Source organism: Kwoniella dendrophila, chromosome 3 (genome assembly GCF_036810415.1).
Source record: "Kwoniella dendrophila CBS 6074 chromosome 3, complete sequence".
NCBI lineage: Eukaryota > Fungi > Basidiomycota > Tremellomycetes > Tremellales > Cryptococcaceae > Kwoniella > Kwoniella dendrophila.
The window spans coordinates 1,700,938-1,714,728 of NC_089478.1; the positions used below are offsets into that span (position 1 = coordinate 1,700,938).

A 13,791-nucleotide genomic window follows, 5' to 3' on the forward strand; every position below is an offset into this window, starting at 1 on the left:
TTTGTGATTGACAACCTTCCTCTAAGCCTTTCCTTCTTCTACCGCTTGTTTATGTTGAACAGTAATGTCCTCAAGTATACGAGCAATATCCTGATGACCATCAGCATACATTGTAGATACAAAACTTTGTTTAGCTTCTGTATCTTTACATTTCTCTTCGAGTTCTATGATCTTTTGTTGATTTTCTTTGATTATAATATTCAACTTTTCCTTTTCTTTCGATGTATCTTTCAATTCATTCAAGTTAGCTTCAATTATCTTTTGTTTGTCCAATAATTCTTTTCTTATATTTTCTATTTCAGCTTTAGTTTCTCGACCATATTTTTCTTTCTCTTCTTGTAATTTCACATTTTCTTCTTCTAATTTGGACAATTTCTGCTTTAGTTCCTTAATATCTAGTTCTGCTTTATTTTTGATCGTTACAATTTCATCGTCCTTTTCATTTTTCAACTTATCGTATTTTATTCTGTCATCTTCTAATTTGGTGTTCAATTTGGATTTTTCAGCATTTAATTCAGAGTTGTATTTATTGAGATTCTTGATCTTTGTCAACGTTTGAAATTCTTCTTTTTTCATTCTTTCTTTCTCATTAATCAATTTCAAGTTGTATTCTTGTAATTCTTTATTTTTGCGATTCACTTCATCTACTTCATTCTTCATTCTATCTAAACTCGACTGAATTTCTGAATTACTTGAATTCACTGATGCTTTTATATCTTGATTCTCCTTTGTAATTTCCATATTACTATTTACCAATTCTTTTATCTTCATTTGACACTCATTCTCTGAACGTTTCAAATTTTCGTTTTCCTTTTTCAATGTTCCAATTTCTCCTTGTAACATTGAACATTTAACCTCGATATGAACGAATTTCTCTGTCAATTCGATTTTCTCCCTTTTCATCTTTGAATGATCTAATTCTAATTTCTTGTGATCATGATAAATCTTATCTTTGGATTTTTTCATCTCCTCTATTACTTTCTTCAAGTTTGTTATATTCTCTCGCAATTCGTTTTTTTCCGTTTGTGAGGTATTTACTAACACTTTCATACTCTCATTTACTTTCTTTGACTCCATCTCATCTTCTTTGAGTTTTGTATTCATTGACACGAGTTCCTTGTTCTTGATTCTTAATTTATCGATTTCCTCTTCTTTACCACGTAACATATCATTCAGCTGATCGATTTTATCATGCAGCTTGATTTTTTCTGCTCGACCTTTTTTCAGTTCATCATTTGATTCAAAATATTTGGTACGATAGAAGGAATCATCCATTGATTGTGTTTGTTCTGGAATTCCCTGACCGTTGGGGATATTTTGAAGGGTACTACTTTCCGAGGCAGAATCTTGAATATTTTGGGCATTGTTAGGGTTGCTCGGGAAGGCAGAGGTTGGAGAAGAAGGAGTGGGCGGTAATGATGTTTGACCATTGTCATTACTGTTCTTACGTTTCCTTTTCTTCAGAGAGTCTGTCCGACCTGAACCCTCATAGAACTGGCGATTTAAATAAGGTCCTTTGGTATTGCCCGAACTCAGATCTTCAGGTGGATTATCAATTTCAACTCCTTGATGATAAGGTTGACATAAATTATTGCGATGGAGAGCATGTTTGATACATAGTTGACTCCAATACCATTTAGATTCACATACAAGAGGTACTCCTCGAGTTGGCCAACCACCACAAAAACCTGGGTGACTACATATCGCAATGTGCGAAACAAAAAAACAAATCTATCAGCTCTGTTATGATGTGGCTTCTCAATTGCTAATAGTTGAACATCTCGCACAGCAAAACCCGGGAAACAAAGTACATATATATGAGTACAACATTTATTGGATACTTGGGGTTGTCAATTTTTACGATATTCTCGAGGGTTTCTGCTTCAAAGGCCCAATAATGTAAACACATTTGACTTACGAATACCATGTGGAACCCTCTTTCACAGCACTCTCTAGTGCACGAGCTTGTGTTTCGAAACCTTTCGTGCCCTTGTTACCAAAAATTGCTTTTGGATGTGTCAGAGTTGGTGTTTCAATTACAATACCGCATCTTTCCAAGATATTCTTTTCCTCTGGCACAGCGATGGATCGACATTTAGAACAATTCTTAGTATGACCTTTGAACCTATGAACGCTACCGCCTCTTCCCAAGTTGAATGTCGGTGTGGAGACTTGATCGTCGGTGATACTCGATGTTGGAACTTCAGGTTCTTCAGAATCAGAACTATCAATATCAACTGGTGATGATACACTGAGATCAATTATATCTTGCCATAAGTGATTTTCTCGTTCTAGATGCCGAGAAGATGCTGGATTAGCAGAAGAACCTGCTTCGATAGGTTCGGTCTTCATAGTTGTCTATTATAAAAAGACTGTCTAATGTAAATACACCCACGCGAAAGAATATTATGGAAAAAAGAAAAATCCGCAACATATTCCATTATAAATGTACCATTAGATAAGAATGTATCAAACATATACATATAAAACTCAAAGCATAGGTCACCCAATTGATGGTACCTGAATGCATTGTATGATGTATAAACAAGATGAAACGGTGTAATGGGTCTGTGCTCTTTCATTTGAGGGTTGTTTGGTGCAAGAGCCCCTTTTCATATTTCACATAGTTGTTGAAATATATATATATATATACAAGGTGTAAGCTACCGTACGTTAAACGTGGATGACCTGATCTATGTACAAACATTGTTCTGCCGAAATTTAGAGATGTTGCAATACAGTTTATGGTGCGTTTCCTAGCAACCGAGCCTTGAAGCGTGCAGAGATCGCTTGAAGAGTGCTGTAGTCGTTTCCGAGTGCGGTTTTTATTGCTACCAATTCATCTTCTAATTTGTCTTTACTTTCTGTTAAATCATCAATTACCTTATTTCTATTTTCTGTTAGATCACCAATTACTTTGTCTTTACGTTTTGTATCTTGTGTGAGAGCCTCATTTATTAAATTAGCTTGTTTCAATTGCGATTCTAGATCTTCCTTCTCTTTCATGAATTGATCTTTCAATCGTTGCCACTCTTGACTCAATTCCAAAAATGAAGCACGTTCTTCCTCCTTCTCCTGTAATCGCATCTCTAAATTTGAAACATATTGTCGTGATTCTATATATACTTTTTCTTCATCATTTATATCGGATTCCAATTTTATTTCGATTTCTTCGGGGACCGTTTGATCTTTCTCATCTGACAGTATCTGACAGTGTTGACAACGTCTTCTTTAAATCTTCATTTTCTGATGACAACGACTTTTCCGATTCTCTCAACTCCGGTGGTTCTTTAAGAAGTCTTTGATTATCTTCCTTCAGACCATTCTGCTGTTTCTGCATTCTTTCCAGTTTACTTTTCATCTCTTCTGTTGTTGAAACCACAGTACCGGATACGTCTGAAGAAATGGTGCTATTCGCCTCATTTGATCCGGAAGAAGAAAGATCTAATTTTCTCTTCTTGTTTTCTGACCTCCAACAAAGGTCTTTCAATTTGGGTCCTGGCCGCGTTAAACTAGGACTTAGATCTGCTGGCATATCGTTTGGATCGATTCCTAGATGATATGGCTGACATAGATATTCCTCATCTAATATACGATGTTTGGCACACTTATTTGACCAGTACCACTTCTCATCCCGCTCGCAGTAACGGACGGACCCAAAGGTGGACTGTCCACCGCAGAAATTCGGATGGCTAAAACTGCGACTGACCTTGCTTCAGCTTCAACCTGACATAAATGCACCCGCACTGTATATAATATGGATCGTCTCCTCGATTTGCAGCGCCAGTATCTTCCAGCATTAAAAGCATTTCGCATAGTGGAGTTTTTATATGATCACTTACTACAAATAAATGCTAGACATTATCGTGTTTAGGCGCCTTTTGATACCTAATCTTACGAGGAATTCTACATCTGAATTTATGGGTCGACAAAAGGTACAGCTCTGTTTCGAATGAGGTACTTCGTCGATTATAATATCGGAAAGAGTATCGCTTTCGTACATGTTTGAGCATGAAGAAGAGGGTGTTTTATGTGTTATGAATGAGTATTATTGAATTTTGGTAGATGTAAGGTTACTCAATGAAAGTTGGAAGAGAGATGATGAAGGAATTAGTGGAAGAGTACAATTGTTCTGTTCAATCTTGCTAATGTGATTTCGACTCAACTGTGAGAACTGATGGTACCTGACATGAATGGGCTTGGCGAAAAGGGGGTGTGTTCTAAGTTGAAAATTCTGGACAAGGCGAACCGTGCTGGTGCTAACACAATATGGATACACACAATTAAGAGCTTTGATCGCTTGACAACATCTGTAATCCCTGAATTAGAATTCTTCTAACAAGACCAATATATGCAATGACATGTTAGACCGTGTGCTAAGCTGCCTCCTGAGAACCTATGAAAGGTAACATTCTTCTTATCTTCATTGAGCCGTTGATTATGCTTCGTTGTAACAGGTGGATGAGGTAAAGCGAATATGTACAGGTTGATCCGGTACATCTATGAGTATCGTACATACTGATGCATCTAATTTTAATAACTATGATTGATCCGATAGATTTCAGAAAAATAATCAAGCTATAAGCTTGATATTCTTCACTGTTCCTTATATATCGATCTCTCTCAATTTCTCTAACCTAGACTGATGGATTTCCTCTTCTATCGATTGTACCCTTTTCAATTTAGCACGAGCTTTATCCAATTCCTCTTGTAAGTTCTCTATTTCTGCCTCTGAGTTTGAACTTTTCGCTAATATGGCTTCATATGCTGAAAGGAATTCATCACGTTGTTTAGTTATATCTCCCATATCTTTAAGTTTCATTTCCAAGTCTTCAATGGTTTTGCTTGATTCACCTCGATGATTTTGAAGTGATATTGAAAGGCTCTTCTTTTCTTCTTGTAATTCAATTTGAGCATTTACCAATTCACCTTTTTCCAATTCTAGTCGTTTGTTGATAATCACCAATTCACTTTTTTCACACTCCAATTCTGCCATAGCATTTTCTAATTGTACTATTTTTTCATTCAATTGTTCTATTTTCCCATCCAATTGTTGAACCTTCTTCAATACATTCATAAAACTGGCTGAAATATTTTCAGATTCTTCCTTCAATTCTGAATACCGATCTTCCCATTCTTTTCTTTCTGAAGCTATTTCCTTTTCCCTATCTATCAATATTTGCTTAATATCATATGATTTGTTATCACTTCCCTCTTTTCCTCTTTTATAAGCTTTCAGAGATTCTATTTCCGCTTGGTCCGTTTCGCGTAATTGTTGTAATCTTAAAGCTTCATTCCTCCAGAAAGCTGTGCTGATATCTAGTTTTGTAGTATTATTAGCAATAGAAGTATAGCTGGTTGATAAATCGAGATTATTGGCAGCGATGGAGGAGCAGCCACGTTGAGATAAAGGGCTTTTTATTGACGTCACTTGTGAAGAGGAATATGCAAATCGTTTTTGAGGACTCGCTTCATCTTCATTAATTTCTAGACCGACTCGTTTACCTTTAGCGGAATTTGATGCTGACGTACTCATATTCGTCGAGGAGGAATTAACACTGTCATGCAATTGAAATTTGGCTTTGGTACAGGCAGGTGTAGTAAAAGGAAGAGTGAAGAATGGAAATGCAGAATATAGATCGTGAAGTGTGAGCAAAGTCGGTGATGAGGATCCAGCATATTTTCACAACTTGATGAAGTTCCCGAACAAGAAACGGGTCTGTGCGTACTTCTTCTTCCTTCTTCCTTTTTCAAGCTTACTACAGTAGTTTGACACTTTTGCTATTCTGCCATATCTTGATGATGTCATCCTCAAATATATATATTGTATATTTTACATGCAGGAAACATGATGTAGATCACAAGATATCGTTGGTTGACTCTTCCCTTCAAGTTAAATGCTCTTCTTTATTTGTTTGTCATAAGTTATCGTTGTCTCCGAACATGAAACATATCGTACATATCTTAATGTGTTGTTTGCTGATATCATCTTCCAACAATCTCAAGCATATTACTTCGTAATGTCTGATAATCATTTTCTACCTTTTTCAACCTTTCAACTTCTTTTTTCAATTGTTCATTTTCCTGACGTGATTTATTTAATTCATTTGACAATTGATTTATCTTTAATTGTTGATTTTGATTATTTGAATTTTTATTTTGATTATTTGTTATTTTTTCATTTAATTCATCAAATTCTTTTTTATAACTTATAATTCTTTTTTCAATATTTTTCCTTTGAATTTCAGATCTTAATTTTTTTTCTTTTTCAATTGCTAAATCATCTTGAACTTGTAATAAATGTACTGTAGTTGCATCTAATTCACTTTTAGTTTGTGTATACATTCCTTTCCACATCAATGCTATTTCATTTTTCTCTTCATCATTTACATCATCACCATCAACATTTTCTCCTTCAGGATATACTAAAATAGGTGATTTTGATCTCTTACTAGCTTGTTCGATGTTGGTGCTTTTGAATGAAATGCCTCGATTCTGAAATACATTTTCACTCCTAAATGATTGGGAAAGTGACTGGTTGGAAGGTGTCGTAGTTCTGTTGAAAGCCGTCAAAGGTGTTGGTAAGGTTTTTTCAGGTTGAATTGCTTTCGCAGTTATAGGAGGTGGAGCTGGAGTAGAAGTGGTAGTAGAAGTAGAAGCTGTCACCGTTGATGTTGATGCTGATGCAATAGGAATATCTTTACCTGAAAAACTCAGACGGACAGGAGCCTTGACCGCCGGTACAGGACTGATCTGAGCCACTACTTTATCTTCGAGCGTTTTTCTGGCTTGAGGCAAGAAAGGACTGAACACAGGAGGTACACTTCGAGGCTTCTTAAATGCATCTGGCGAGTTGATAGATGAATTATCGCTTGATATCGGACGTTTTAAAGGACCATTCATGAAAGTTGGATTTTGTCGATATTGACGTAAATCGAAGCTATTGAAACTACCGATTGGCGGTGGAGGCCGATGTACAGGTACAGGTACGGGTACAGGCGTTGGTGTAGGTATTGGTGCAGGTGGTTTTGGTAGAATTGCCCCAGTAGTACTAGTTGCAGCGGGAATAGCAGAAGAGGAAGCGACTGGGGAAGAAGATGGAGAGCTCAATACAAGCCCATCGTTATAAGGGATACATCTTTCCCTTGAACGCATAGCATAATGCTTGACACATCTTTCGGTGAAGAAGCAGCGATTCAATGTTGAACAATATGCTATACCACCTCTGCATGGATAACCTTCACAGTGATCTTTATGACTGTAACAAATAAACGAGATATGCATAAGCGCGTGGTGTTCGGATATTTTGGATGTCATTACTCACTGATACCATTTATAACCAGGTTTCAAACTATCCATATCAAATCGTGCTCTCATATTATTCATAGCAGGTATTTTACTTGGTGTTTCAGTACCATAAGTCACTTTACCTGCATATAGCTGGACAGGTTGACCTATCATTCCACACTTTGCGATTTGTTCAGCTGTAGCTGGTTGTCTACATTTCTGATCGCATATATGTGTATTCTTGGCATTTGTATTGGTTGTTGTTTGATGTGAATTTATGCTTGGTGAAGGTGTTGGTTTTGATCCAGGTTCAATCTTTGGTACATGCACTGGAGTTGATGATTTTGCATTTGCATCTGCATTGGCGTTGGCGTTGGCGTTTGCCGCATTTGATGCATTTACCGATGATGATGAGGATGATGATGCAACAGCCGGATGATCTTTGGATTGCATTGAAACAGCAGAACCAAATCCGGTTGGTGGTTTGCTCGAAGTTGAACTTGAAATCATGTTGAATGTGGAGGTTGATGAAGTGGAATTTACGATAAGAATCCCTGAATCTATTGAAGAAGAAGTAGAAGAGGGAGAAGAGGGAGAAGAAGACAAAGAGCTTGATCGACTATGTGATGTCTTGGGTAACTCGGAAATATTGCTGGACGTATCAAGGTCAATATCAGTCATTATTCCATTGTATCAAGATCGCTAAAGTGATGAATTGAGCAGATTAATGAAATCGATGACAAAAAGTAGAAAGGAGAAAGAGAAATATAGTTTGAAAGATGTATCGCGGAATAAGCTACTGTATAAATATAGGCGGAAAAGCTCAACTTAAGGCCCGACCAGGCCGGGTGAAAGCAGACGCGGGACATTGGCAATTTGGCAGGCTCGGTCTCAAAGTGGGTGTCTGTGCGTCACTTGACTTGTTACATCTGCTTTTTCCGTTGTCGGCATTTTTTACAGGGTCTTGCAATCTATGCTTTCAATTGGGCCATACACGTAGACTGTATACTGTATACTGTATTTACCACATATCGCGTTTCCCTCATCTGAACCGAATAATCCTACTACTTTATGATGTAGAGGGATGAATCACTGAAGTATGTGTACATTGAACTGATCTAGACAGTCTTGCACTTTCCATATACAATATTAACTTTGTGGGTTTGAACTTACATTATTGGCAAATCAACTTATCTGGCTGATCAAGCAGCGACATCCTCTGCGTTTCGATGCTTATTTTGATAGCGAGATCCTTTGTGTGGGGTATAGGCTATCGTTTCACGCTTTACAAAGGATGACCATCACCAACTTGTGAAATGATTATCTCCTTGATGATCATCGTCCTTGAATGATGTGACAATCTCTAGAATGGATGAATTTCCGTTCATGCCAACCATAGTGACTATCTGTGTTGACTGTACTAGCGTGTAAAGCCTTTGAACGGTATTTTCTAGATCCCTAATTTCGGTAAAGCCAACAATTCAACAACTTTCCTACTTCCTTCGAAGCAGATGATGAACCTGCAAATTCAACTACAGAGATAGCAGACAATCGCAAAGCTTCAGAATAAAATAGAAAATGAAAATACCAAGTCTATCTTGGATAGGCTTCAACATTTTTAGATTGACCGCCATTTCGATCTTGTGTTGGTCACTCGTCACACAGTTTATCGCCATAGGAGAGTGAGTCAGGATGTTCTACTTGTCATAAATGAAACTCACATGCGAGCTGAAGCTATATTCTGGTGCTAGTGATATGTCGGCATACTCCAAAGCAGCTTCAAACGTTTTCAATACGAGTCACTTGGCCACAACCTCCGATCTGAATAATCTAACAACCTCCTCCAACCCATATGCTGCTCCAACGGCAAAATCTTCGATCGACATCATAGAGACACTCTCACCGAAAGCTTCGCCGACTGACCGTGCTGGAGGCAGTCTAAATAGTGTCTCATCTGTTCAAAAGCGGGCAAGCTCAATCGTAGGGAAGGGGGTAGAGCTTCCCCGAAGTCAGGAGGCTAATTGGGGTTTGTCATCGATACCAAGGCATGGTGGCGGTGCCGCGTAAGCAGGAACTTGATCCTACCTTGAAAGTCTAATCTCAATGTGCTAACTGCTGATACTACAGATTCAGTGTGATCTCGAGATTAGTAATGGGTAAGTGTTAATCAGTTTGCTTGCCCTTGAAGTATACTGTAGTAGCGATCATGGCCGTTGACAAGAATACGAAACACTTACTGATGCAGTAACGACATTAATTGTTTTGGCATTCGGACAACTTGGTTGGCCCGAGATGTTTCTGTACAAGCATGTACCTTGGCTAGGTCCTCAAAGTACTCCCATATGGCTAGGTCTTGTACAAACGATGTAAGTCCAAGCTCGTAGCTCTCGAGGCTCGGGAGATCGACGCATGTGCTGACAAGCCAAATCATCTTTGAAAAATGGTAGTGTGGCGATTGAGAACCTTCGTGTATAGTAAGTGATTCTCGGAAAACGGCACTGTAATTCATGTTCGATCCAAGATCGGCTAGGTTGCTGAACCTTGACAATCATAGTGCGAAATCCTTTGTACTCACGCCGTCATGGGCCTTATTCGCTATTGGTTCAGTCAATGTTATTGTCGTGAGCCTCACTTCTTCCTACCTCAAGCGACAAAGACACGTACTGAGTTTTCGATATTTTCAACAGGGAGGTTTTCTGCTATATCTAGGCCGCAAATTACCTAAGAACTCTTCTCCGGAATTATACTTCAATCATTCGATTAGATTGTTGTACTTCTTACCGCCTCCACAATGCTATAAACCAGTCTTACATCCTGCTGAAGGTAACAAGCATGAAATGGAAGATTTGGAGAGTGGAAAAATCGACACGCACAATTTAGCGCAATCAAATTCGAAATCTATTGGATTAGATTCAGAAGATGAAGATAAAATGAATTTTGATGAGATATCGATACATTCTGAAATCCTACCTATTCAATCACAATATCTCAAACATCCTCTCACAAAAAATCAACAAGGGAGGAATCGTAATGATTTTTCGGATGTTACGAAAGGTGGTTATCCGACTTTTTCAGGTGGTGGATTAACTAATCCTGAAAGGCAAGTTCCGACTGGTTTTATTGAACATACTAAAGATGGTCAAAAAATTGAGTTCATTTCTGAACGTACTGGTCAGCCAATTAAGAATCCAACAGCTCATTCCAAAAGTTCCAATGATCAAGCTCAAAGAAGATCACAATTACCACCTCGAAATCATTCGAAAAAGAAGGTTGTAACGACTGATATGTCCGAGAATTCATCTGTAATTGCAAATCCATTCATAGATTCCAAGTTACTAAGAGTTGATCAGTCGGTATCGAATAAAGATAGAGCAGATAGTATAAATACCTTAGATTTGTTAGATAAGGGTAAATCTAGTGACTACACAAATAGCGGTATCATTGACGCAGCAAGATATGCTAGAATGAGAAATAATCTATCTACAACGACTTTCGGTCCTGGGCCAACCTCTTCAAGCTCACCTAAACATTCGAAATATGAATCGAAATTACCTAATTTACCTGAACACACTAAAGTTCTCTTGAACGATACTAGCGATATGTCAGATGATCTAGTGAAAAGATCAAGTTCAAATTTGACTAAAAAACAGTTACAAGAAAGACAATCTAATGCTTCTTATTTATCTGCTACGAGAGATATAGCACCAAAATTCCCTTATCCACCTTCAAGGCATACCTCAGTCCGGTCATCAGGAGGAGAAAGAACAGTTTCTGATGAGGGTAAATCCCATCATATCCAGCCAATAGGATTGGTTGAAGAGGCTAAAGGTCCAAGACCACCTTTAAGAGCAGGATCGAAAAGAGAGAAACCCAAATATGGAAGTGAGCAGATCAAGAATGAACACAGAACAGAAGATAAAAACCGAGCGAGATCGTACTCAACAGATGATTCACCTACAAACTCAAATACCCGACGATATCCATTAGTCTATAGATCGATTTCAAATAGATCCAGTAAAGGGGATCGTGAAGCCAAAGGAGTGAGATTCCATCAATCTCCCATTCGTGAACCGACTGAATTCTCCGGCTCAGAGTCAGGATCCGAATGGACAGCAGGATCGAAATCAGACTCTGAAGAATCTGAAGAAGAAGTAGGTCAAGTTAGAAAATTAGCCCCTAAAGGTAGTTTAGATATAACAGGTGAAGATAAAACATATATCGATACTGTCGGTACGCCCACGCAAAGAATGATCAGACCTGAATCGTTAACATTAGATAATATGGATTTTAACGATGCGAAAAAGAATGGTAGTGATAGTAAGAATCCCACAATCAAACAAACGAAAGGTAAATCGATGGTACTCGGAGGTGATCATCTGAGTGGAGGGAAAGAGAACTATATCTAATATCCGAAGATCCATTGTCGAATCCCATTGGAATTAGCTGGAAATCAATGTTGTATGAATGAACAATGGGACAAACAACATGTTTACATGCTATAGACAGTTGTGCAGTACCTAATATAATAACTATGTAACAACAATATACCAAGATACATTTCTTAAAGACAACGACTCCATGGTTGACCTTGAATTACTCATCAACTGATTCCCACCAATTACCAGAACTAGCATTTGATGCACTCGATCTTGTAACTCTCTTTTCTTCTCTATGTCCACCACCACTCTCAACTCTCTTACCATTCTTCCTGACTATTAAACCTAATCCACTACTTATACCTTTTCTTCCCCCTCCAGGAAATTGTTGCACAGCTTTTCTCCCCTTCTTTCCATTTTGTATGTGGTCGGTTTCATTCTCACTGATCTTACCATCTTCTTTGTGATCGTCATCATCATCATTATCCCGTTTCCGTTTCCCATTTGCATTTGACGATGGTATTTCACCTTTCTTGCCTTTACCCACTTTCGCTCGATAAGCTTCGGTGGTACGATATAGCTCTTTCTCCCATTCAACTTTGTGTAATCGATATAATCCCATTGTTGCCCGTGCATCGGTGACCTGGATTCATAGAGCGCTACATTAGCTATCCGCTGATATAGTGTACCATCTCAAGAATACGACTTGCCGAACTGTGTGATCCTTGCTGGATCCTTATACCCAGTTCCATTTCTGACAATTTCTTCAATCCTGGATGTTTATTTTTAGCTTTTTCTCGAAGCTGTTTACATTTTTGTGTATCCCTTATGAGTGGACTCGGATGACTCAAGAGTAAGACCTAAAGAATGATGCCATCAGCATTGATGCAACCGGATTAGAGAGACGAAAAGGGTGATTGGGTGGATATACTCACTTTCAGATCATTATCAACAGCATGACCAATAACTATTCTATCTTTACATAAATCCGCAACTTGTTTTTGAACTTGTTCGAAATTTGGTGCACCAATCATATCAGATTCTCTCACACCTGAGATCCAAGTTCTCCAATCTGTTACTTTTTCTCTAGGCTGAACAAATGTATCAAGTAATATGTATCCGTGATAGTTTACAATGGAAACTCTTGCTAAACATGATTCAGATCCATTCGGGCCTGTTCCAACCATTTCGCAATCTATTGCTATGCTATAAAGATGACCTATTAGTCTGACGAACTCTACTCAAGCTAAAGAACAAATGGTTAAAGGGTTCCAGGTAAACCCAACTTACTAATTTCCGGGGCTGGATGCATACGGGTCCGTAATGTCAGCTTGGCCGAGTTCACTGCGCACGTTGGCAAGGAAAAGCTGTACTCACGCTTTCTTCGATTCATTGAATACACCTTTACCGGCAACTAGCATTCTCAATTCTTCTACTAATGGTGTATCATCAGGTGCAGGTAAGAGTAAGACATCCTCTTTAGCTTTTGAAGGAGCTGGTACAGTGATTTTCGAGGGTCCCGCTAAAGGTGTACTAAGCATGATATAAGCTTTGAAGAAAGCCTCGAGAAGTATCAAGCAGCTTACCTTGACGAAGACGAAGATTGTCCGTTTCCTCTTGCAAACTCAGTCTTACCGAGATATTTTGAAACACCGGTTAAAGCATTTCTTTTATTTTCTCTAGCCTCATTAATCATGAATGCTCTACGAGCATCACTCTTCTTCTGCTTATGATTTCTTTCCTTGGCCTTGGGTACCTCAGCAGGTAATGTCTGTAATTCGAATCAGCGAAGTATCGATGCAAAGGCTAATAATCATGATCAATATAGTAACGCACTTTTTGTAATTTAGCCCAATTACTGCTCGGCGGAGCTGGTGCTTTTCCCTAATTTTTTGGTTGTCAATTAGCTATGCTTGCTTAATTTGATTTTGATTGATATGATTTATGATATCTCACCTTATCGACTTTACTCATTATGCTAAATCTTATGAAACTAATAAATCTATGGGCCAATGTCATAACATGGATAGAAAGAAATCAAATAATATTAATGCTCTTCCAGCTAATTTAAGCATTTAAGTTACCGGTAATTTATTTCAAAGTCAAAAAAAATATCGCGAATTGACGG

The 13,791-nt window shown here is 38.1% G+C and overlaps 7 protein-coding genes across 7 annotated transcripts; 1 reads left to right on the forward strand and 6 right to left on the reverse strand.

The window, feature by feature from the left end:
* Window positions 1-21: 21 nt before the first annotated feature.
* On the reverse strand, window positions 22-2,352 carry L201_002923 (uncharacterized protein; the record flags this gene model as incomplete). Its single annotated transcript, XM_066218686.1, has 2 exons — window positions 22-1,696; window positions 1,919-2,352. 2 exons carry the CDS (start codon window positions 2,350-2,352, stop codon window positions 22-24), a joined length of 2,109 nt encoding a protein of 702 aa, XP_066074783.1.
* A 390-nt stretch (window positions 2,353-2,742) lies between these two features.
* L201_002924 (uncharacterized protein) lies at window positions 2,743-3,087 on the reverse strand (the record flags this gene model as incomplete). The annotated part of the gene is made up of 1 exon (XM_066218687.1): window positions 2,743-3,087. The coding sequence occupies one exon, from the start codon at window positions 3,085-3,087 to the stop codon at window positions 2,743-2,745; it is 345 nt and encodes a 114-aa protein (XP_066074784.1).
* Window positions 3,088-3,193: 106 nt separating this feature from the next.
* Window positions 3,194-3,535, reverse strand: L201_002925 (uncharacterized protein; the record flags this gene model as incomplete). Its single annotated transcript, XM_066218688.1, has 1 exon — window positions 3,194-3,535. One exon carries the CDS (start codon window positions 3,533-3,535, stop codon window positions 3,194-3,196), a length of 342 nt encoding a protein of 113 aa, XP_066074785.1.
* Window positions 3,536-4,606: 1,071 nt separating this feature from the next.
* On the reverse strand, window positions 4,607-5,536 carry L201_002926 (uncharacterized protein; the record flags this gene model as incomplete). The annotated part of the gene is made up of 1 exon (XM_066218689.1): window positions 4,607-5,536. The coding sequence occupies one exon, from the start codon at window positions 5,534-5,536 to the stop codon at window positions 4,607-4,609; it is 930 nt and encodes a 309-aa protein (XP_066074786.1).
* Window positions 5,537-5,985: 449 nt separating this feature from the next.
* On the reverse strand, window positions 5,986-7,797 carry L201_002927 (uncharacterized protein; the record flags this gene model as incomplete). Its single annotated transcript, XM_066218690.1, has 2 exons — window positions 5,986-7,258; window positions 7,325-7,797. 2 exons carry the CDS (start codon window positions 7,795-7,797, stop codon window positions 5,986-5,988), a joined length of 1,746 nt encoding a protein of 581 aa, XP_066074787.1.
* Window positions 7,798-8,865: 1,068 nt separating this feature from the next.
* On the forward strand, window positions 8,866-11,693 carry L201_002928 (uncharacterized protein; the record flags this gene model as incomplete). Its single annotated transcript, XM_066218691.1, has 7 exons — window positions 8,866-8,969; window positions 9,039-9,350; window positions 9,415-9,443; window positions 9,533-9,653; window positions 9,735-9,761; window positions 9,842-9,908; window positions 9,975-11,693. The coding sequence occupies 7 exons, from the start codon at window positions 8,866-8,868 to the stop codon at window positions 11,691-11,693; spliced, it is 2,379 nt and encodes a 792-aa protein (XP_066074788.1).
* A 187-nt stretch (window positions 11,694-11,880) lies between these two features.
* Window positions 11,881-13,637, reverse strand: L201_002929 (uncharacterized protein; the record flags this gene model as incomplete). Its single annotated transcript, XM_066218692.1, has 8 exons — window positions 11,881-12,306; window positions 12,374-12,523; window positions 12,599-12,869; window positions 12,954-12,965; window positions 13,041-13,196; window positions 13,250-13,434; window positions 13,500-13,547; window positions 13,620-13,637. 8 exons carry the CDS (start codon window positions 13,635-13,637, stop codon window positions 11,881-11,883), a joined length of 1,266 nt encoding a protein of 421 aa, XP_066074789.1.
* Between the last annotated feature and the right edge of the window lie 154 nt (window positions 13,638-13,791).